The 24,950-nt window shown below is 47.9% G+C and overlaps 1 protein-coding gene across 1 annotated transcript in view; it reads right to left on the bottom strand.

The window, feature by feature from the left end:
• The window catches only part of LOC144688994 (beta-1,4-galactosyltransferase 2-like), a 45,616-nt gene extending 39,796 nt beyond the window's left edge, over positions 1-5,820 (bottom strand). The window contains exon 1 of the mRNA XM_078556081.1: positions 5,497-5,820. Within this exon, the coding sequence (XP_078412207.1) occupies positions 5,497-5,659 (163 nt within the window). The 5' untranslated portion in view covers positions 5,660-5,820. The remainder of the gene's footprint in view (positions 1-5,496) is intronic.
• Positions 5,821-24,950: the final 19,130 nt, after the last annotated feature.

A 24,950-nucleotide genomic window follows, 5' to 3' on the forward strand; every position in this document is an offset into this window, starting at 1 on the left:
GCTACTTTCACCCTTTGAGTCTGGTTTGACCTTCACAAGAATCCATGAATGGTTTATAAAAAAAGCACTTGCATTTCTATAGTGTCTTTCACCATCTCAGGGAGCCAAATATCTTTTTTGAAGTGTATTTATGGTAACGCCATCAACATGCATACAGCAATGCACTGATGAGATAATCAGCTTGTAGACGTTGGTTGACAATTAACCACATAACTTTGCACTGCATTACCTTGGTACCATGCTTTGCACATGCTATTGCATTTGCAGTAGTGAAGAGTGTCAGTACTCAAAGCACTTCTTACTTAATATGAAGATTAATTTTATCACAGTACACAAGAGTTAAGGTGCAACCAGAGGCAGCATATGGACAGAAATGTTCTGGAATTATGTTATGTCTACACTTATCATCCGTGCCAGGACTGGAGTGGCCAAGGACTAAGTAGAATCATGGAAGATAATATAACATAGAAAGAGGCCATTTGGCCCATTATGTCCGGGCTGGATCTTTGAACGAGCTATCCAATTGGTTCCACTGCTGGGCGCCCTCACCGCCCCCCTGCTTTATCTTTGTACCTCTGCAGTCTTTTCTTCAAGTATTTAGTCAATTTGAAAGTTACTATTGAATTTGCTTCCACCGCCCATTCGGGTAGCACATTCCTGATCACAACAACTTGCTGTGCCATCCATAGCACATCAATGGCAAACTAGCCACACCCGTCACCAATTAAATAAGGCCTATCCAAATCGTAAACTCTCACTGTGTAAAAGTTTTACATGATGTCACCTCTGGCTCTGGTGCTAATCACCGTAAATCTGTGCATTCTGGATGCCAACTCTTTAATCCTGACAGTGGAGGACACAGGCCAGGTCCTGCATATCACGTAGAAATACAGAAGCACATACTGCAAACACCTTCCTCGCCCAGCTTGTGGAGACTTCTGGGGAGGTGGTGGTGTGGTGGTAATGTCACTGGGCGAGTAATCTAGGGGCCCAGGCTAATGCTCTGGGGTCACAGGTGCAAATCCCACCTTGGCAGCTGGTGGAATTTAAATTCAATTAATAGATCTGGAATATAAAGCTAGTCTCAGTAATGGTGAGCAGGAAACTATCATCGATTGTCACAAAGACCCATCTGATTCACTAATGTCCGGGATGGAAGGAAATCTGCCGTGCTTACCCTGTCTGGCCTACATGTGACTCCAGATCCACACAGAAATGAGACTGACTCTTAACTGCCCTCTGAAATGGCCTAGCAAGCTACTCAGTTCAAGAGCAATTAGGGATGGGCAACAAATACTGGCCTTGCCAGTGACACCCACATCCCATGAAAGAGTGAAGAAAAAAAAATCCAGGAGGTTGTCATCAAGCATTTCAAAATTCGAACAGGACAAATCAGTCAGAAGTTTAAACATGAACAGGCCTGGTTTTCGCAGCCCAGATTTCCATGGCTTGTGGGTAGCACGTGGCACTAGGCTTTCTCCCTTCCCACACAGTGCCCCACCTCGCCACGTACAGTAAACTCTTTATCATCCGGCACGCGCTGGAACAGGAGGTGTCACTTAATCAAAAATGATAGGTTAACAGGGAGTTCCATTTACCAGCAGAGTAGAGCGTAATACCTGTAGTATGAACTAACATGCAGGCACTCTGGAAGTAAAGAACAGGATTCTTTTTACTCATCTTCAACAGTACGCTAAAACATAAATTTAAGCATAAAATAACACAGTGTACAGGTGTGGGTTCCAGATAACTTTGTAACTGCTTCCAGTTGGTAAAGTGATGATTCATGTTGGGGAACATCAGAAATTCCAAGTTAATAGAGAATTCCGGTTGGTAGAGTGTTGGGTAACACAAAGTTTACTTCACCATACACTGTCTTGTATGGACATGCTGAGAACGTTTCAGCTTGGATGTGGCACATAATTTAGACTTTGATGCAGTACTGGTGCATTGTTTTTACAGTTGAGACGTTAAGGTTGTCTGCCTTGTCACTGTTTAAAAATAAGGGGTCGCTCATTTAAGATCAAGATGAGGAGAAATTTTTCTCTCAGAGGGTCGTGAGTCTTTGGAACTCTCTTCCTTAAAAGGCGATGGAAGAAGAGTCTTTGAATATTTTTAAGGTAGGGCTAGATTAACAAGGGGGTGAAAGGTTACTGGGGGTAGGCAGGAATGAGGGGTTGAAGTTACAATCAGATCAGCCATGAACTTATTGAATGGTGGAATAGGTGTGAGGGACCGAGTAGCCTACTCCTGCTCCTAATTCATACGTTCGTATGCCAAATTCGTCAATGGGCAGCAAGGACTTCTCCTGGGCTCAATCAAACTGAAAGATGCCAAAGTAATCAACAAAGGCCCAATAAAAGCAAAAGAGAATCTTTCCAATTAAATAATAATGTTTGTGTCACTTGTGGCTCAGTGTGTAGCTCTCTTGCCTCCAAAATCGTGGGTTCAAGCCCCACTCCAGGGATCTGAACACAAAATCCAGACTGACACTGCCAAATGTCGTACTGTGGGAGTGCTGTACTGTTGGAGCTGCCATCTGATAGATGAGACTTTAAACTGAAGGCCCCATCGACCCTCAGAGATGTACCTGAATAGTCTCATGGCCACTAATCGAGGAAGAGCAGCAGAGTTCTCGCCGGTGTCACGGACCAATATTTAACCCTCAACCAACATCTCTCAGCGTTACCAAATGTTGACATAACACAATGGTGACCATGAAATTATCACCGATTGTCATAAAAATTCACTAAAGGGCATTACCTTTAGGGAAGGAAATCTGCTGTCCATATCCGGTCTGGCTTACACGTGACTCCAAACCCGCAACAATGTGGTTGACTCTGAACTGCCCTCTGAAATGGCAGAGCAAGCCAAGGGCAACTGGGGATGGGCAACAAATGCTGGCCTTGCCAGTGATGCCCACACCTCACCAAAGAAAAAAAAACTGGGGAAAAAAAAAATCACAAACTACCTGTTGATTATCACACTCCTGTGATATTGCTGGTCCTACATTATAACAATGACGAGACAAGTACTTAACCGGCTAGAGGCACTTTAGGATGTCATGAAAGGCGCTATATAAATGAAAGTTTTTCGTTTTTAAAAAAAATCAATTGTTTGTACAAAGGGCCAGGTGGTTATTACCTGTGGAATTTGTACCCAGGGAGAATCAGAATCATTGGCAGCAACACAGGCTAGGGATTTACAGCCGGAAGAGCAGGTGTTCCAAATCTGTGCTTCCGCCGCACGCACGAATTCCATGTCGGAATATCAGTTACTGGGGAATCGCTAGCCTGTGGCAAAGCCGGCCAGAAACAGCCAAACTGGTACTACAGCAACCACTTGCATTTATGCAGCGCCTTTAACATAGTAAAGCTTCCCAAGGGGCTTCCCAGGAGTGCTAACAAGAGCCAAAAATTTCGACAATGCACGTGTCTGTCCATTTCACCATCTGTATGTCCTGAAATCTGTTACTACCCGAGTTTCAAGTCATCTGCAAACTTTGAAATGATGTCCCACCTACCCAAGTCCAGGTCATCTGGGTATACTCAAAAAGACCAGTGGTCCCAATGCTGGCCTGGGGACATCACAGCTATACCACCCAATCTGAAAAACTGCCCCTTTAATCCATGGGCATCAATTCTGCTAACAAATCTATCATTTGGTATTTTGTAAACAACTTTTGAATATTTATAAAAGCTCCAGCAACACATTGAAATTAGTCAAACATGATTTACCTTTTAAATAAATACATGTCAACCAATGTTACAAGCGTTCCCTGATAACACCCCTGAACAGCCTAGCTCTAATCTTATGGTTAACAATAAAGGTTTGTAGTGGTCACAGGAAAGTGAAGAGTTCACTGTCACTCCCAAAAAACACACACAATTACCAGAATCTGCAATAGCAAACAGAATATCTCTGTCATTGTAAACCAGAGGCAGTGCATATAATCACTTTTGCTTTAGATTTGTTCCTGTGAATTAGAGACACCAGCAAATGCTTTAATTAAAGACACCTGCCCAAGGCCCATGAGAAAAGAAGCTTGGTGAATCAGTATTTGCATTACAAAAGAACTTGCATTTAAATAGCTCCTGACACAACCACAATCTTGGCCAATGCGCTTCACGGCCAATGAAGTACTGTTGCTACAATGCAGGAAATTAGGCAATCAATTGGCACAGCAAGCTCCCACAAACAGCGACACGAACGTGACCCAGATAATCTGGTATTTAGCAACATTGATTGAGGGACAATTGCTAGAATACCTCCTTGCAATGGTGCAAATAGGAATTCTTTTCGTGCCCCCTCCCCACCAAACCCTGAAAGGACAGATTTGGTTTAACACCTCAACCGAAAGATAGCACTCCCTTCGCACTACATTGGATTTTGTGGTCAGGTGTCTGGTCACTGTTTGCTTTCCAATATCAAAACGTAGGAGTAGGGAGACCCATTTGAGACTTTTGATCTTTTATTGAACAGGTGCACCCCCATGTACTTAGATTGTTATTTGTACTGGTTGACTGACAATGGCATTGCACAAGGGGAAGTGAAGTAGGGTCATAGGGTGAGGGATAAGGTCCAAAGAAAGCCAGTGCCATTTTATAGACATACGTTCTGTCCTTAGTTTTTATATTTTCACTATAAGTTCCTGCACCCACGCTTATTATGGAAACTGGCTATGTGAACTTCTTCACACTGTGACTGCACCCTGAGGGATGGGTGAGGAAGAAGCTAACTCATTGTCAAAAAATCTTTATATCCCAGATTAACTCCCAAAGTGTAAATAATTACAGTCCACCTTAAATCTATTTGAGAGTCAAAATGCAGGATTCCATATAAAATTGGTCAGATGAGATAGCAACCTAGCTCCAGGAAGCCTACAAACACATTGATTTCAAAAAGGATTGAAATATGTAACTAAACACATTAGTATTAAGTCGTGTGTTTTTTTGGGGGGGAGGAGGAGGAGGGAGGGAGGGAGGGAAGGAGGGAGGGTGTGGTGAAAAAGCAAGATACAAAGGTTAAATTCTATTTCCTTTTACAATCATTTACCAGGGAAATTTGTTTTAGGGGCAAGGAGGAATTGATATGAAAATAGCTCCTAGTCTCTCAGCTCGCATATGTAGAGAGTTTATAACTATTCCAAAAATAATGCACAGTCATAACAGCCATTTTCTGTGGAAAGAGAAGGAATTGCAACCCTAAGATGATAGCTCATCCCTTGCCCTCCCCTCAAACCCCAAACCTCTCTCCCCCTTCCCCATTTCTGCTGTCCCCACTCCTCCCTTCTCACCACACACCCTCCTCACCTTATCATACCTTTCTCCTCTCCTCTCTCTCGCCCCCTCTCTCTCCTATCCCTCCCTCCCTCTCCTCCTCCTCCTCCTGGTCTCTCACCTCCACCTCCACCGTTCTCCCTCCCCATCTCCTCTCTCTCTCTCTCTCCACCTATCTCTCCCTCTATCTGACTCTCCCCCCCCCCTCCTCACCTACCTGTGTTTGATGCTGTGGGTTTTGTCTCTTTCCATTGCCAGTGCTGATAGATTCTCCACTGGCTCAAGCTGCTGCTGCTGAGGTTATTAAGCCAGAGGCAGACAAGCAGGCAGGAGAGGAACAGCATCATCAACAATTTCCACCTCATTTCCCCCACGATCATGTGTTTGAGACGAGAGAGAGAAGAAAAAAAGACACCGGGAAACAATTGTGTTCTCTCTCTCTCTCCGGGCAGTTTTCCTTTAGCTTGTGTCTCTGTTCCAGCTCCACAATCCCAGCCTCTGTTCCCCTCTCCCCTGCTCCGGGGCTCCTTTAGCTCTGTCACGTCTCTAGGCTGGGCGGAACCTCAGCCGAAAACCACCACCCACTCTGTCTCTGTCTGTCTCTCTCTCCTCCCATTTACACACTCTCCCCCTCCCAGTTACAATCTCTATAACACACTCTCTCCCTCCTACCAGTTACAGCCTTTCTCTCTCTCTCTCTCCCCACAATACACACTTTCCCCCCAGTTGAAAATCTCTCTCTCTCTCCCTAGCACACACACTTTCTCTCTCTCCTTCCATTTACAGCTCTCACTCTCTCCTAGTTACAGTCGCTTTCTTCTCCCCCGAGCTACAGTCTCTCTCTCTCTCTCTCCCCACAACACATTGGGTGGGATGTCCTGGCCCCGTCCACTGCTGGGATCATCCAGTCCCTCCAAAAGTCAATTGATCTTTAGCTGGTCCGCTGTATCCCCCACGACAGGACACAGTGGGGGTCGGAAAATCTCGGCCACTCTCATTGACAGACTTTCTCTGTGTTCCCACTTACACACTCTCTCTCGCCTCCCAGTTACAGTTCCTCTCTCTCCCTCCCACACTCTCATTTACACAGTCTCCCTCTTGTTTACACAGCCTCTCTCTCTCTGTCCTCCCAATTACATTCTCTCCTCCCAATTAGTATCTCTCTCTCTCTCTCCTCCCACTTACACAGTCTCTGTCTTTCTGCATTCCAGACCATAAACCACTGGCTGCACCAGAAAAAGTTTCCTCATGTAGCCTTTAGTTCTGCCAATCACCTTCAACCTGTGCCCTCTGGTACTGACTCTCCTACCACTAGATACAGTTTCTCCCTATTTATCAATTCACGTTTTTGAACACCTCCATTAAATCTCCACTTCGCTTTGGTCGAGATGCTCCAGCCTAGGGAAAGGAAGACAAAACCAAAAATACCTGGAAAAACTCAGCAGGTCTGGCAGCATCGGCGGAGAGGAGCACAGTTGAGGTTTCGAGTCCTCATGACCCTTCAACAGAACTAAGTAAAAATAGAAAAGAGGTGAAATATAAGCTGGTTTAAGGGGAGGGGGGGAGGGGGGGATGGGGGAGGGTAGAGCTGGATAGATGGCCAGTGATAGGTGGAGATAGCCAAATGATGTCACAGACAAAAGGACAAAGAGGTGTTGAAGGTGGTGATATTATCTAAAGGAATGTGCTAATTAAGGGTAGAAAGCAGGACAAGCAAGGTACAGATAGCCCTAGTGGGGGTGGGGTGGGGGTGAAGGAATCTAAATAGGCTAAAAGGTAGAGATAAAACAATGGATGAAAATACATTTAAAAATAATGGAAATAGGTGGGAAAAGAAAAATCTATATAAATTATTGGAAAAAACAAAAAGGAGGGGGAAAAAACGGAAAGGGGGTGGGGATGGAGGAGAGGGTTCATGATCTAAAATTGTTGAACTCAATATTCAGTCCGGAAGGCTGTAAAGTGTCTAGTCGGAAGATGAGGTGCTGTTCCTCCAGTTTGCGTTGAGCTTCACTGGAACAATGCAGCAAGCCAAGGACGGACATGTGGGCATGAGAGCAGGGTGGAGTGTTGAAATGGCAAGCGACAGGGAGGTCTGGGTAATGCTTGCGGACAGACCGAAGGTGTTCTGCAAAGCGGTCACCCAGTCTAGTGGGTAACATTCCACTCCGTGATATTGCTGGGAAGTGAGTGAGTGTTTGTGTGTGTGTGTGTAAATGTGTGTGTGTGTATAGTGAGTCTGTTAGGATAGATTGGAGAAGCTGGAGTTGTTGTCCTTAGCAGAGGAGTTTGAGAGGAGATTTAATACAGCTTTTCAAAATTATGAGTGATCTGGACAGAGTAGATAGGGAGAAACTGTTCCCATTGGCTGTCGGGTCAAGAACCAGAGGAAATGATTTAAGGTGATTGGCAAAAGAACCAACATGAGGAAAATCTTTCTGACGCAGCGAGTGGCTAGGACCTGGAATTCTCTGTCTGAGAGTGTGGTGGAGGCAGATTGCATTGTGGTTTTCAAAAGGGAATTGGATAAGCACCTGAAAAGAAAATATTTGCAGGGCTATGTGGAGAAGGTGGGAGAATGGAACTAGGTGACTTGCTCTTGCAGAGAGTTGGCATTGTCATGATGGACCGAATGGCCTCCTCCTGTGCTGTAACCATTCCATGATTGTGGGATTGTGTGGTTTTTGTATTTTATGTGCGTGTTGTGTTCTGTGTAGTGAGTGTGTGCTTGAGTCATACAGAGTGTGTTTGTTGTGTATGATGAGTGCATGTCACATGTCTGTGTGTAATATGTGCACTGTGAATGTGTCTGCTGTGTGTTGTGAGAGTGTGTGTGTCTGTATGTTGTGTGCGTGCAGTGCTGTGTTGTATGTAGTGAGTGTGTGTTTGTGTTGAGTTGGTGTGATGTGTTTTCTGTAAATTTAGCACAGCTTTGGTTGCTGCCCTCCACAGTGACCTTTACAGCTTCAGCTCACAGGTGTAGTGAGCCAATTCACTGTAGTGAGCACTCCCAGGACTCAGCAGTTTTTAGGGGAGGATAGGAATTGGCCCAGAGCTCTGCTTTTGATACAATTATGGTATCACATCAACTTGGACCATTTGCAGAGCAAGTGTCAATATTGTTGTAGCTTATAATTCACAGGAATGCAATATATCACAACAAGGGGCAGGTTTTAAGATTACGCTCCCCTGAGGTAGAGCTTTGTGTAACGGAGCCACATTTCGGCAATTCAACTGTGAAAGTCAGCATGCCCACTGGATTTTCTTCCATTAAGGGATAGAAAATTCTGTGGGGTCTCATATCTCTGCTTCATACCCTGACAGAGGAAGTTTCCTCAGCTGCAAATCCAGGGTGTGCCTCACTAAAAGTGAAAAAACAAGGACGAGAAGTTTAAGATCAAGGCGTTGCCAGACTGGGAGTCAATGTAGGTCAGTGTAGAGCATGGGTGATTGGGGAACGGGACTTGGTGTGGGTTGGGATATGGGCAGGAGAGTTAAGTTGAAGGATATACCAATAATTTTCATACTTATGTCTAGACTGTTGCAATATATCGGTGAAGTAAAGAGGTGTGGGAGGAGATTTACTTAGGTTACTGTGGGTTAGCAAGTTGAGGTTTCCTCTGCCTGCTGTTTCTTGTGAAATAGTCAAGAAAGTTTTGCTGATTTGTCAAGCATAGGGGATACTTGTAATTCTTCCTGCTTGCTATGCTTGCAACATCACCAGAGGAAACACCATTATCGCGTACACTACACATTATTATGACACAGCCTGAGTTGTTCAAATCCCAGAGGGGAACTTGAAACAACTGTCATAAACCTTTTTTGCAATTTGTATGTTTCGAGATGGAGGCTTTGAATTCAGTAGTAATAAGACCACCGAGTCTCAAGAGGATTTTATAAAACTGAATTAAACAGTTATTAATACAAGAAAAATTGTAAGCACATACATATGTCTACAAAATTACTACTATAATAACTACAAAAATCCCCAAATTAACCTGACTCTCAGTTACACCCCCGTAAAGGCAACAGTAAATCGCAGGAGATTTAAACAGACACCTGGCAAAGCACAACCTGGACAGCCTCATTCAAAATGAATTTCTTTCAGCTTTGGGTCCTTGCAGACAGCAGCTTGAGGCTCCTCACACTTGTTGAATCTTAAAATGCCTCTGACTTACACACAATCTCCTTTCTCCTTTATACATATCTTTCCTTTAGAATTTAAATTTTCCATTGTATCACCGGGCTTTTAATTTTACCTCTTTTAACAATAACACCCTTTGATTCTACCAATTTTATTAGTAAGCTGAAAAAAATAACCACATTGCCTGGCGTCTTCTAGCTAGGTTCAAAATTTCACCTGCAGTCTTGAATGGCTTCTTTTAACAAATACAAATTTACAGCTTACTCCTTTACCTTCCTTACGTTTATCTAATTAACATCTCAAAACTACTATACAACAAAGCACCCAGACTGGCTGGCTTTAATCCAATTAAGACACACACAATAAACATACATAGACACAGACCTCACTAAAACTCTTATTTTAAAAAGTAATTTTGAATAACATTATAGACATTAATATCTCTTCATGACATGCATGAAGAAAGGGAACAAGGTGCCATTGGAGAGGGCACTGTAAGTAGAGGGACCAGCATCTCCCCTCTTATGCCTTTGAGAAGGTGACGGTGAGCCACCTCCTTGCGCTGCTGCGGTCCATGTGGTGTAGAAACACCCATGGCGCTGTTAGGATTTTGACCCTGCGACAGTGAAGGAATGGTGATATATTTCCAAGTTAGGATGGTGAGTGGCTTGGAGGGGAACTTCCATGTGGTGGTGTTCCCATGCATCTGCTGCCCTTGCTCTTCCAGGTGGTAGAGATTGTGGGTTTGGAAGGTGCTGTCAAAGGAGCCTTGTTGAGTTGTTGCAGTGCACCTTGTAGATTGTACACACTGCTGCCACTGTGCGTCGGCAGTGGAGGGAGGGGATATTGAAGGAGGCGGATTGCATGCCAATCAAGTGGTCTGCTTTGTCCTGGATGGTGTCGAGCTTCTCGAGTGTTGTTGGAGCCGCAGTCATCCAGGCAAGTGGGGAGTATTCCATCACACTCCTGCCTTGTGTCTTGTAAATGGTGGACAAGCTTTGGGGAGTCACGGGGTAAGTTACTCACTGCAGAATTCCCAGCCTCCGACCTAATCCTTTAGCCACAGTATTTATATGGTTAGTCCAGTTCAGTTTCTGGTCAATGGTAACCCCCGGATGATGATAGCGGGGGATTCAGTGATGGTAATGCCATTGAATGTCAAGAGGAGATAGTTGGATTCTCTCTTGTTGGAGATGGTATTTGCCTGGCACTTGTGTGACACGAATGTTACTTGCCACTTATCAGCCAAAGCCTGAATGTTGTCCAGGTCTTGCTGCATATGGGCATGGACTGCTTCAGTATCTGAGGAGTCGCAAATAGTGCTGAATATTGTGCAATCATCAGAATCATCAATTGGCTGAAGACTGGCGCCTGTGATGCTGGGGACCTCTGGAGGAGGCCGAGATGGATCATGCACTTGGCACTCTGGCTGAAGATTGTTGCGAATGCTTCAGCCTTATCTTTTGCACTGATGTGCTGGGCTCCCCCATCACTGAGGATGGGGATATTTGTGGAGCCTCCTCCTCCAGTAAGTGTTTTATTAACTTACTCAGAACTGGATGTAGCAGGACTGCAAAACTTAGATCTGATCCGCTGGTTGTTGATCGCTCAGCTCTGTATATCGCTTGCTGCTTATGCTTATGCAAGTAGTCCTGTGTTGTAGCTTCACCAGGTTGACACCTCATTTTAGGGTATGCCTGGTGCTGCTCCTGGCATGTCCTCCTGCACTCTTCATTGAGCCAGGGTTGATCCCCCAGTTTGATGGTAATGGAGGACATTTAAGAGTCAACCGCATTGCTGTGGATCTGAAGTCACATGTAGGCCAGACCAGGTAAGGACAGCAGATTTCCTTCCCTAAAGGACATTAGCGAACCAGATGGGTTCTGACAATTGATAATGTCAGCATTACCAGACTAGCTTTTTCATTCCAAATTTATTAGCTGAATTTAAATTCCACCAGCTGCCATGTTGGGATTCGAGCCCATGTCCCTGGACCATTGGCCTGGGCCTCTAGATTACTAGTCTGCTGACATTAACACTACACCTTTGCCTTCCCCCAAGGTTTTAAATTACATTTTGAAATTAAATTTTAAACCAAGTTACATTTTTAAGTATACAGGTCAAGTATCCTTCATCTGAAACCTTCGGGACCAATTGTCTTTCAGATTTCAGGCAGTTTTTGGATGCCGGATGTAGGCCTACTTACAGCACAATAGCCTAAGCCTAGACTAGCTATAGTCTGAAGTAAATAAACCGACTAGAAAAGTAAGATGTACCACTGAATAATAAGTACAGGATACCTGTAATAAGTTTCCATTGGTGGCGCCATCTGAGATTCTGCTAAGTAGGAGAGGGTTCGCAAGGTAAACAATGCAGACAAAAATCACAAGGTAAACAGAGCAGACAAACAAATGGACTTCCTGTGCTAAAGGTCAGGTACGGTCAGTGAGGGTCGTGTCGGCTGGGGTCCTGTTGGCTTGAGCCACAGACTTCCCACGTTAAAGGTTAACGAGGTTCAAAAAGAGTGCGGTTTTCGGATGTGTTCGGTTTTTGGATTTATGGATAAAGGATATCGACCTGTACCAGAATCCACAATCCGATTGCAGCTTTAAAGTTTTCATTCTCTCTCTCAGCCTTTTCTATCCTTTGCGTCTGGCTCCATGCTTCTTCCCCAGAAGTTTCAATTTCCCTACTCTTATTCAAACATTGATTCTCTAAATATTGTTCTTTAATGCACCATTTTTCCGTTAGGTTTTTGAATTTCCCTCGTTTCTCCTGCAAACCTTGTAATAGTCTATGCACGACTGCATATCGATCACTTGTGTAGCATAAGGTTCTGGCATAGAGTGGGTTAACAGGGGACTGAGTACAGTACCGCCCACAGTGTGATGTAAAGGGACCCATGACCGAGTCTAGAGGGCAGTCTTGGACTCAACTGAGATGTGTGTACAGGCAAGCATGGAGACAGCCCCTAGCTTAGACCTTGTACTGCATATATGTATGTAGTTACTAGTAGTTAATAAAACACTTACTGTTAAACTATACAAGACTCAGAACCTCTTCATGAGAGCTACCAAACTACACACAACATCTTATAACATAATGACAGCTACCAAAAAAGCCCAGAGCCTCACAGAAATTGGAGAAGAAATTTAAAATCTGGAAGATTGAAAGAGCTGCATTCTGACCTGACTGAAAGTACCAGAAGCGAAGAGGAAGAGCACCCAAGAGAATCTCCGAAGCAGGATTGGAAGCAGAAGGCAGCAATGAAACTCCACCCTGCAGCAGAAGACTCCATTGAATCCCGTGCAAGTCCAGCTTCAATACCCAGAGAGTGCAGAGTCAGAAGACCTAGCAGGGTTCTTGGCCAGAACTAGTCTTAAAAAACTTTTAAGTCAGCAGCAGTTCAGAATTGCCTTTTTAAAATGCACTGCAAACTTTTTTTTTATTCATTCACGGGATGTGGGCTTCGCTGGCTGGGCCACCATTTATTGCCCATCCCTAGTTGCCCTTGAGAAGGTGGTGGTGAGCTGCCTTCTTGAACCACTGCAGTCCAGATGGTGTAGGTACACCCACAGCGCTAGGGAGGGAGTCCCAGGATTTTGACCCAGCGACAGTGAAGGAACGGCGATATATTTCCAAGTCAGGATGGTGAGTGGCTTGGAGGGGAACTTCCAGGTGGTGGTGTTCCCATGTGTCTGCTGCCCTTGTCCTTCTAGATGGTAGTGGTTGGAAGGTGCTGCTGTGTTGGATTTGTCCTGCTTTTCATGTACAGGACGTACGTGGACAGTTTCCCTGTACAAGTCAGCACCTGACCACCTGGCAGCCAAGCTTGCTCCAAACGAAGAAAAAAAATTACATTAAATGTTTTTAAAATTCGGCAGCGTAAGGACCCAGGGAAAGCCGGGAATTGACAACTTCATGACCTGAAAATGCTTAAATATTGCGGGGAAGACTAAAAGATGGTCAATTCAGGGAGTCATTGCTGAAAATTTTAAAACACAGAAATCGCGCCTGCCATTACTGCTGGAGCCTGCCAAAACCAACAAGCGCGGGAGACCTTGCTGAGAAGAAACGGGTGGCAGAGCCTTGCAGAAAACATCAAGACAACCTCTGTCGTCAACTACACAGAACCGCAAGCCCCCGACAGCAAAGATCCTCTTGACTGGGACTTCAGCCCTGAACTGGCTTCACTCTTTACAGAACCGGCTTGTCCATTTTCTGTGCAGGGGCCAGAAGCTTCTCATTGGTCAGACCAGCCAACTACTCCGATGGTTACCACAACGTCACGAGTGGTAGACAGCCAAGAGATGAACCAGCGGCGAGGAGTGCCTCATCCTCCAGCTCCGACCTCCGTTGGTAGGATACTTCAAGACGCCCCGACACAGACACTGCGAACTCCGGCCAGCGCAACTGTTAATCAGATGATGCTGGAACGGCGAAGCAGCCATCGTCCGACTGCAGCGCATCTCAGTGAGGGAAGGACGCTGACCAATGAGAATGTTGTTGCACAGAAAGCTAAGCTACAAGGTGAGCCCATTGATAAGCCACACCCACACAACAGGAAGTGACATCTTCCATCCCGACGTGCATCGCGGTCAACCACACGTAGTAAAGATAAACAGAACGAGCGACATAGTCGACAGCAAGCTCCTTCTCCCCTTAAGGAATGGGATAAACCAATGGCATTCCCACATGGAGCGCGGGAGCGAAATGGAACATCGAGACACCATTTTTCAATGCCGCACTCTCAACATATGGGAAGTCAGAGCAGAAAAAGGCTGACTGGGTTCGAGGCTAATGTCACTGTGATGGAACCTGTCATTGAAGCCCAAGTGGTCTGCTCTCATTAGTTACAAGAGAGGTCTGAGCGAGAGAACTCTAATGCACTAAAAGCTAACAGACCGCTCGGCGGTTTGCTAATAACTACTGGTTACCACTTTGCCAGATATCCAGGCGTCCTTTGACACATGGAATACTGGGCACCTGGGCGAAGGGATCAAAAAGGCAACAGGTCCATCAGCAAAGAAAGTGGTTCCATTGGAAAACAAGGGCAGGGGAGGTCATCACCAACTGCAATACGCGGCTGGAGAGACTGGTTGTACTCTGGGGAAAACACTGTCACTGAGGAAGCTCTAGACACCATAGAAAGCCTGCCTGTTATGGCAGAATTGCATATCGACAGCAGAGGACATGACAGTAGAGGGCTGAATAGCCTCCTCCTGTATTCTACATTGCAAGGTGATGCTGTCCCTGCACTCCCTCCATCCGGTCTCTGCTGCCACCCAGTGGTTGCTACAAGAGCAATCACGTTGGGAATGGAACTGAAATATTTGTCCTTCCTGATCGTCTTTCTATGGCACCTCTCTGCCAACACTGCCAACAATTTCTCCTTTTGTACCAAAGTCTTGCTTCTCTACCCGCACCTTAAGGACCCTGAACCCTTTCCTAAAGCCTGTTCTGTTTGGCAGCTCGATGGAAACGGAATCGATGGGCGGAATTTTCCCTTCCGAACACTCAGTCCGGTGGCAGAAGCAAACGTCGGAGTGACTTCCGCTCGAGTGCGGGGAGGCTGAACACGTGACCTCTTGCGCTGTCCAGCTCATTAATTATGCAGCCGCAAGGAGCAGGTCGAATCTCATGACAGGACGTGGCCTGCCCTGCTGCCACCTCATAGGCTCCAACGTCCATCCACTCGCCGCAGGCCAGCGACTCCGGATTCCTTGACAGAAATTGTCCAGGAGAACGCAGCTGCCTTCGGCCTCGTGGTTCAGCGAGGTCTCCCTGGGGATTCTCCTCCAGGCGGTCCAAGAGGAAAAGGCGGGAAGTCCTCTCTCCGAGGGATGGGAGCGCCCCTCCCGTCTGACCGTGGTGGCCTGGGAGGAGGTCGCCCAGGTGGTTAGAGCTCATGGGGGTCCAAAGGAGGACCTCCCTGCGGTGCAGGGAATAGATGAATGAACTCATCCACTCCGCAAGGATAAGTCGGACTGCCACACAACGCAAACTCTCACTCACATAAATCTAAGGTTTAGAGTCCGCAGGGATGTCACACATGATCAGCAGATGGGACATCAGCAATGATTTTCTTGTATTCTTTCATGGGACCTGGGCTTCGCTGGCTGGGCCACCATTTTTTTTGCCCGTCCCTAACTTCCCTTGAGTAGGTGGTGGTGAGCTGCCTTCTTGAACCGCTGCAGTCCCTGGGGTGTCGGTACACCCACCGTGCTGTTAGGGAGCGAGTTCCAGGATTTTGACTCAGCGACAGCGAAGGAATGACGATATATTTCCAAGACAGGATGGTGAGTGACTTGGAGGGGAAATTGTAGGGTGGTGTCCCCATGCACCTGCTGCACTTATCCTTCTAGGCAGTAAAGTTCCTGGGTTTGGAAAATGCTGCCTAAGGAGCCTTGGTAAGTTTCTGCAGTGCATCTTGTAGATGGTACACACTGCTGACAATGTGCTTCAGTGATGGAGGGAGTGGATGTTTGTGGGTGGGTCTCCAATCAAGCGGGCTGCTTTGTCCTGGATGGTGTCCAGCTTCTTGAGCATTGTTGGAACTGCACTTATCCAGGCAAGTGGAGAGTATTCCATTACACTCCTGACTTGTGCCTTGTAGAGGTGAGTTACTCATCGCAGGATTCCCAGCCTCTGACTTACTCTTGTAGACACAGTATTTATATGGCTAGTCCAGTTCAGTTTCTGGTCAATGGTAACCCCCAGGATATTGATAGTGGGGGATTCAGTGATGGTAATGCCATTGAACGAAAAGGAGCGATGGTTAGATTCTCTCTTATTGGAGATGGTCATTGCCTGGCATTTTTGTGGCATGAATATTATTTGCCACTTGTCAGCCCAAGCCTGGATATTGTCCAGGTCTTGCTGCATTTGGACATGGACTGCATGAATATCTGAGGATTCGCGAATGGTGCTGAACATTGTGCAATCAGCAGCGAACATCCCCACTTCAGACCTTATGATGGAAGGAAGGTCATTGATGAAACAGCTGAAGATGGTTGGACCGAGGACACTACCCTGAGGAACTCCTGCGGTGATGTCCTGGAGCTGAGATGACTGACCTCCAACAACCACAACCATCTTCCTTTGTTCCCGATATGACTCCAACCAGTGGAGAGTTTTCCCCCATGATTCCCATTGACTCCAGTTTTGCTAGGGCTCCTTGATGCCACGCTCGGTCAAATGCTGCTTTGATATCAAGAGCAGTCACTCTCACCTCACCTCGGGAGTCCTGCTCCTTTGTCCTTGTCATGGACCACGACTGTAATGAGGTCAGGAGCTGAGTGGCCTTGGTGGAACCCAAGCTGAATGTCAGTTTGCAGGTTATTGCTGAGTAAGTGCTGTTTGATAGCACTGTTGATGACACATTCAATCACCTTGCTCGTGATCGCAGCTACACTGATGGGATGGTGATTGGCCAGGTTGGATTTGTCCTGGTTTTTGTGAACAAATACGACAGCCACTTTAACATCACCATCTCATCGAAGAACCTGCACAAAGGCTTGAATAAGAGCTCGGCACACACAGCGGGCATGCAACCTTCTGAACTGACCTTCAATCCACAGTGCTCACACTCAATCCACCTGTCTTTATGCAGGACAGGATAGCCCTCAACAGGAGGGAGAGAGAGAGAGAAGAGAGGAGGCGGAACCCCTGAGCTGAGGAATCTCATGGAATTGGAGCAGCAGACAGCAGAGCTGACAGGGGAAGGCACTGACTGTCCCTGCGCTGAAGGCGAGATCAGCCACCCCAACAACCCTGTGAGGAAGCATCCAATAAACAGAAACACCATTTGGGCAATGACTAAGTCACGTGTAATGTTTCAGCCAGACTAGGCTATCACTCAATTTCTCTTTTCTCCATTCCAGGTACCAGCAGGAAGAGGGGGAGGCCAGCATCTCCCACAGAAGAAAGCCCACCCCTCAGGCCACCTGGGAGGGGGAAGAAGAGGGTCCAGCCCCTGCTGAGTCATCACTGCAGTCACCAGCGCAGAGACACACACCTCGGTGGGTCATAGATCTAGAGTAGGCTCAGGTTCTCATTCTGGTGATTCACTCACAGACAGGGGTCCACAGCAGGTGGGGGCAGTGACAGCCGACGTCTCGGGCACTCGGAGGACTGCTGGAGACCAGGCCCCTGCAGAGCCTGAGTCCGATGACAGGCCTCTGCAATTGGCCCTGGATCACATGTTGAGGTTGCAAAGAGAGGCAGGGGAACATCAGTCAGTGTTGTCAGAGGCCATCAGCAGATTTGGATGAGAGATGGAGGAGTCAGTCTGCGTTCTCTCTGACGTTGTGCCTCTGGCATGTGAGCGCTTTGGAGTCTCCATAGGAAGGCTGGCGGCCACCTTGGAGACCCAGGTCTAGCAGAACGCACAGCTTCTGCCGGATTGGTGCTCTGACCTGCACTCCATGACTCTAGCCATGGTTGGGATCCAGCAGTGCTAGGCGAGAGGGGGTGGGGCGCCTTGACCTCCCTCCAGGTGCCCCTTCTCCTCATGGAGTCAGGGAGAGATCCTCGGACATCCACAGGGAGGAGGAGTGGCAGCCAGGCAACCTGGGCCATCCACCCAGGACACCTCAAGGGTTCCCTGCTGCCCCACCTCCCCTCTGCCAGTGACCCCACTCCTTCCTGTTCATCCACTGCACAGGTATCTTAATCAATTAGAAGTCATAATTAAAAACCAATCAGATTAGGCTAGTAACAGAGCCAATTACCAGTCTAGTTTGACCTGACTTCAAGGTAGTGTGACAGTCAGAAAGGGCTTAAATACAGAGTTTTGTAAAACCTTGTTGCACAGAAAACAATAGAAGATCCTCGAGGTGGAACTACGTGTGGGGGAGCCTAAAGCTTCTCCCCAGGGCATGAGAGACCAAGACCAGAGAGAGAGGAGACTGTCACTGGACTACGGCCAAACCTTGATCATCCAGGCAAGTGGGGAGTATTCCATCACACTCCTGACTTGTGCCTTGTAGATGGTGGACAGGCGTTGGGGAGTCAGGAGGTGAGTTACTCGTTGCAGGATTCCTAACCTCTGACCTGCTCTTGTAGCCACAGTATTTATATGGCTAGTCCCGTTCACTTTCTGGTCAATGGTAACTCTGGTCAGGTGGGCAGAAAAGTGGCAATTGGAATTCAACCCAGAAAAGTGTGAGGTGATGCATTTGGGTAGGTCAAATAAGGCAAAAAATACACAATTAATGGGAGTATACTGAGAGGTGTAGAGGAAGCGAGAGACCTTGGCGTGAATGTCCACAGATCCCCAAAGGTAGCAGGTGGTTAAGAAACAACATGGAATCCTTTCATTTATTCCCCAGGGCCTAGAGTATAAGAGCAGGGAGGTTATGCTGGAACTGTTTAAAACATTGGTTAGGCCACAATGTGAGTGCTGTGTGCAGTCCTGGTCACCTCATTACAGAAAGGATGTAATTGCATTAGAGAGATTTACGAGGATGTTGCCAGGACTGGAAAATCGCAGCCATGAGGAAAGATTGGATAGGCTGGGGTTGTTCTCCTTGGAACGGAGGAGGCTGAGGGGAGATTTGATTGAGGTACAAAATTATGAGGGGCCTGGATGGAGTGGATGGGAAGGACCTATTTACATTAGCAGAGAGGTCAGTGACTAGGGAGCATAAATTTAGTGATTGGTAGAAGGATTAGAGGGGAGATGAGTGGGATCCAGCAGTGCTAGGCGAGAGGGGGTGGGGAGCCTTGACCTCCCTGGCAGAGGGTTGTGGGGGTCTGGAACTCACTGCCCGAAAGGGCAGCAGAGGCAGAAACCCTCAACTCATTCAACCGGTGCCTGGTTATGCACCTGAAGTGCCGTAACCTCCAGGGCTACAGACCAAATGCTGGAAAGTGGGATTAGGCTGGGTGGCTCGTTTTTCAGCCAGCACAGACATGATGGGCCAAGTGGCCTCTTTCTGTGCTGTAAACTTTCTATGATTCAATGTTTCTATCAGACAGAATATACTCTGGGTGGGGGACTTCAATGTCCACTGAGTTCACTCTGCACCCCCCTCCCTTTCCCTCGCTGCTGCTCACACATTCAACATCTTGGGGATCAGCTCTGGTCAGAAGCTGAACTGGACCAATCATATAAATACAGTGGCTACAAGAGCAGGTCAGAGGCTGGGAATCCTGCGGAAAGTAACTCACCTTCTGACTCCCCAAAGCCTGTCCACCACCTACAAGGCACAGGTCAAGAGTGTGATGGAATACTCTCCACTTGCCTGGATGAGTGCAGCTCCCACAACACTCGAGAAGCTTGACACCATCCAGAACAAAGCAGCCCACTTGATTGGCACTACATCCACAAACATTCACTCCCTCCACCACTGAAGCACAGTGGCAGCAGCGTGTACCATTTACAAAATGCACTGTGGCAACTTGTCAAGCTTCCTTTGACAGAACCTTCCAAACCAACAACTTCCCCTTAACCCACTGTGCTCCAAGGAGAACAATTGTAGCTTCTTCAACCTAACCTTGTAGCTAAAATCCCTTACCTCTGGAACCATTTTGGTAAACCTCATCCACATCCTTTCAAGGGCCTTCACATCCTCAAGTGTGGTGACCAGAACTGGACACAATACTCTATTTCAGGCCTGACCAGAGCTTTATAAATGTTCAGAATAACTCCCCTCCTCTTGTACTCAACATCTCTGCTTATGAAGCCCAAGATCCCGTATGTTTTGCTAACCGCTGTCTCAGTATTTCTTGTCACCTTCAAACAGGAACTGCCAGCTTCCTCTGTCCCTGCGTTCTTTAGAACTGCGTCATTTAGTCTATAGTTCCTCGCCCTCTCCCTTCTGCCAAAGTGCATTACATTTCTCTGTATTAAACTCTATCTGCCACTTGCCTGCCCATTCTGCCAGACTATCAATGACCTGTTGCTGTTGTTTGGCATCGTCCTCGCTGTCAGCCATACCTCCAAGTTTAGTATTATTGGCAAATGTGTGGACAATAGATGTTGCTCGCTCGGGGTGGACTCTTCCTGGTTCTGTGGAGGTGGGGCCTGGGAGGTGAGATCGGGAGGAAGCTCTGAAATGAGGATGCCAGGTTAGTAGGGCAATGCATTCCTGCCTCTGGGCAGCCTTGCTGGAGACAGGTCATCATCGCTAATGCCTACTCACCTAGCAGCCACAGGTAGCCGACCTGCCCTATTGAGGACAAACCGCCCCCCAGTGCCTGGCAGGTGGCTGGAGGACCTGTGAGACCTCCTGTACTTACCTCCTCCATCCCACTAGAGCCATGGGGATCAGTGGGCCGTCCTTTGGAAGGGTTCCCCCTCCACTGTGGTGGCTTGGCAGCAAATCATATTTTTAAATGATTGAGACCTTTTTAGAGGGTGCCTCAAGGTGGAGGTGCCCTCGCGATTCCCATTCACCTCTGCCTGTGGGGTCCACAGCCTCAAAAAACTGTCCATGGTCCTTAGTCGGAAAGCAATCCCTGAGGTGGTCTCTTAATTGGTCGCCTCCGGGAAGATCTCACTGACCAATAGTCATCATCAAGTACGCAGCTGGGCCCTGGAAATGATCCCACCCAGAATTATTCTTAAAGGGAACAAGATTCCACACACAATCGTGCTGATGGCAAATGCCAGCTTTGCTGTCGTTATAACTACACAGTGGGTAGCACTGTGCCTCTGAGTCGGTCTTGGGTTCAAGTTCCACTCCAGAGGCTTGAGCACAAAAATCAAAGCTGACACTCCAGTGCAGTACTAAGGGAGTGCTGCATTGTCAGAAGTGCCATCTATTGGCTGAGACTTTAAACCGAGGCCCCGTCTGCGCTCGCAGGTGGATGCGAAAGATCTTGTGGCACTATTTTGAACAAGAGGAGTGGAGTTCTCCCTGGTATCCTGGCCAATATTTATCGCTCAATCAACATCACAAAAACAAATTAACTGGCCACTATCATATTGCTGTTTGTGGGAGATTGCAATGCGCAAATTGGCTTTTTTATTTATTCTTTTCTTTCTTTTATTCATTCACGGGATATGGGCATCGTTGGCTGGGCCAGCATTTATTGCCCATCCCTAATTACCCTCGAGAAGATGGTGGTGAGCTGCCTTCTTGAACCGTTGCTGTCCATGTGGTGTAGGTACATCCACAGTGCTGTTAGGGAGGGAGTTCCAGGATTTTGACCCAGCGACAGTGAAGGAATGGCGATATATTTCCAAGTCAGGATGGTGAGTGGCTTGGAGGGAAACTTCCAAGTGGTGGTTTTCCCATCTATCTGCTGCCCTTGTCCTTCTAGATGGTAGTGGTCGTGGGTTTGAAAGGTGCTGTCTAAGGAGCCTTGGTGGATTCCTGGAGTGCATCTTGTAGACAGTACACACTGCTGCTACTGTGCGTCGGTGCTGGAGGGAGTGAATGTTTATGGATGGGGTACCAATCAAGTGAGCTGCTTTGTCCTAGATGATGTCAATCTTCTTGAGTGTTGTGGGAGCTGCACTCATCCAGGCAAATGGTGAGTATTTCATCACATTCCTGACTTGTGCCTTGTAGATGGTGGACAGGTCTTTGGGGAGTCAGGAGGTGAGTTACTGTCTGCAGGATTGTGAGCCTCTGCCTGCTCTTATCGCCACAGTATTTATATGGCTGGTCCACTTCAGTTTCTGGCCCTACATTACAGCAGTGGCAACACTTTAAAAAGTATTTCATTTGTAGCAAAGTGCGTTGGAAGGTGCTGGAGAAATGAAAGCCTTTCCCCCTTTTCAAAACCCGAGCCATTGGGCACAATCATCCCAGATTTGCACCAAGTGCAGCAGCGGACGGGTAAAACAACATTTCATCCGCCGGTCGCGATGACAGATTTTCACGCTGTATCATCCCAAACCCCAAATAATGCACATTATTTATGTTTCCTGGGAAACAGGCCATTTCCATGGGCTCTCTATTCCCGTCGCCCTCATGTTGCTTCTTCATCATGCCGGGTGCCATGTTTAAAGTCCAGCCACGCGCACACATCTCAGCGCTTCCACACCACGGCTACTGCAGGGAAGACATGGCCTTGAAAGGCAAAAAGACTGCAGCCCCCGGGTTCAGCATTGCGTCACTGGAACGCCTTTTGGATGCCATGGAGTCCTGCCGGGATGTCATCTACCCACCCCTCTGCTGCAGGACAGGCAGCTGTGTGACCAACCAGGCTTGGGAGGTGGTGGCAGCGATGGTCAGTGCCAACGCCTTTCAAGAGAGAACGGCCACCCAGTGCCACAAGTGGATCAATGATCTCCTCTGTTCCACCAGGGTAAGTCACTCCTCTCATCACAACCAACTCACACATTCACAAACCCATCACACACCCACAGGGCCCTCACTCACTGCCAGTTCAAAGGACAACACCATTCACACTCTCTCACACTCACCGTCACTGTCCTCATCCTGTCCATGGGACCACTCACCACCCACACAGGCCAGGCTTACTTATCATCTGACCTGGCAGGCACCCTGCTTACACTCTCGCCATCTCTATGCCTGCAGGACACGCTGGCATAAAACAAGAGGGAGAGGTCGTAGACCGGCGGAGGAATGCCTCAAATCAAGGTCCTCACGCACTTTGAACACAGAGCTATCCAACTGCCCTGTGAGGATCTGGACCGGTCCTGTGCTAACGGTGAAGTTCGTGGCGGTCTGCCAGGTGAGGGTCCAGCAGTGCAACATCCATCAGACAACTATGCTGTGAGTGATGTGTCCTCTTTCACAGTCCCCTGCCATGCACTAATTATCTCCCCTTGCTTTCGCAGGCACATCTGGGAAACAGCTGACGGAGTCCATGACCCAGGGCCTCCAATCAAGCCCCGAAGAAACCTCTGGAGAGGAATGTGGAGGCACCCTTCCTGAAGTCCTATCACAGCGCTCACCCACACCCTCCACCAGCTCAGAGATACACACACCTCAGTGGGACCTAGCTTTAGAATAGCCTCAGGATCACAACCTGGTGAGCACATCGCACTGTCTGATCCACAGCAGGTGGAGGCGGGGACTTCCCTGGTGTCCGGCACTTGGAAGACTGCTGGAGGCCAGAAATTTGCTGAGTCCGAGGCAGATGATGAGCCTCTGGACTCGGTCATGTCACAGTTGCTGGAGCTGCAAAGGCAAATTCGAGAACATCAGGAAGAGATGTCCGCTGCACTCCTCAGATTGCAAGGCACAATGGAGGAGTCCATCCGCCTTCAGGCTGAGGTGATAGCGCCGGCATTGCAACGCACCGAGGTCAACACTGGTAGGATGGTGGCCGTCATGGAGACCTTGGTCCAGGATGTTGCTCCTGCACTGCTGCGTGGGTTCAACTCCATCACTGATGCCGTAGTTGGCCTCCAACAGTGTGTACGCGAGAGGGGTGCAGGGCAGCTTGATCTGACTCCAGCTACCCCTTCTCCTCAAGGAGTCAGCCTGGGGCCCTCGTGTACCCATAGAGAGGAGGTACCACTCTGGGGCCATCCATCCAGGTGACTCCAGGAGTGTCCGGCCCATCCGAATCCCCTCCTCCTGTGACCTCAGCAGCTCCAGCTCCACAGGCCGAGGAGGGTGCCACTGCCACACACCAGGACTCCAAAAGCAAGCTGGGGCCTTCCAAGTCTCAGCCCTCCAGAGGATGCCCGCCAAGGTCATCACAGACAGGGCGTCGCTGTCAGCAGGCTGCCTCCACTTCAGCTGTGGATATCCGGGGAGCACCAAGATGTAGAGGCAGGGTTAGGAAAGTTAAGAAGAATTAATTGCACAGCCTGGACACGGGGGTCAATCACGCGTACATATTGTTCACTATTGTCAATAGTCTCCCAAGAATGTCTACCTGCCTATGGCTCCATGTTCTGATGAACAGTGTTTGTGTCACTCAGATGTGAAACCTTTCTGCACAAGTTAAAGGCGGGTGTCTCAGTCCAGAGCCTCTTCCCTGTGCATTGTGCAGCCTTCAGACCACAGTGATGGTCCAGCCTCACACTCACTGGACATTTTACAGATGCCTGCACCTCGATGGTGCTGGTCATTGCTGCCAGATTGTAGTGGGCATGTGTCACAGAGTTCCCTCATTCTCTCTGTGTGCTCTCAGCACCTTTAAGGTGGGGCTGGCCCCCATCTCTTCAGCATCTGTCACCAGTGACGCTGTGCTCCTGAAGGGCTCAGGTGCTGAAGGTGGATAAAGGATCAGGTGCTTCTAAAGTTTCATGGCTGCATCTCTATGATTTGACCCTGATCACAGAGCGCAAGCGAGCTGCCCTCAGCCAGACAGGAGTCAGACATCCTCAGATGCTATGTGAAGATTTATGGAGTGTCCTCACTGCATGTCATCATCATCCTCCTGCAATCGAGCGAATATTTGGGCCTCTACTGCATCTCCATGACAGCAGCATTCACACAGAGGGTATTCACGCTGCCAAAAACCAGACTGGAGTCAAACGTTAGATGCAGTGTGAGGATCTATGGGGCCACCTCGCTGCATGTCATCATCATCCTCCACAAATCTAGCAGCTATGATGGCCTCCCGAGCACGCCAGCATCGTCTAGTCATTG

Source organism: Cetorhinus maximus, chromosome 13 (genome assembly GCF_964194155.1).
Source record: "Cetorhinus maximus chromosome 13, sCetMax3.hap1.1, whole genome shotgun sequence".
Taxonomy (NCBI): domain Eukaryota; kingdom Metazoa; phylum Chordata; class Chondrichthyes; order Lamniformes; family Cetorhinidae; genus Cetorhinus; species Cetorhinus maximus.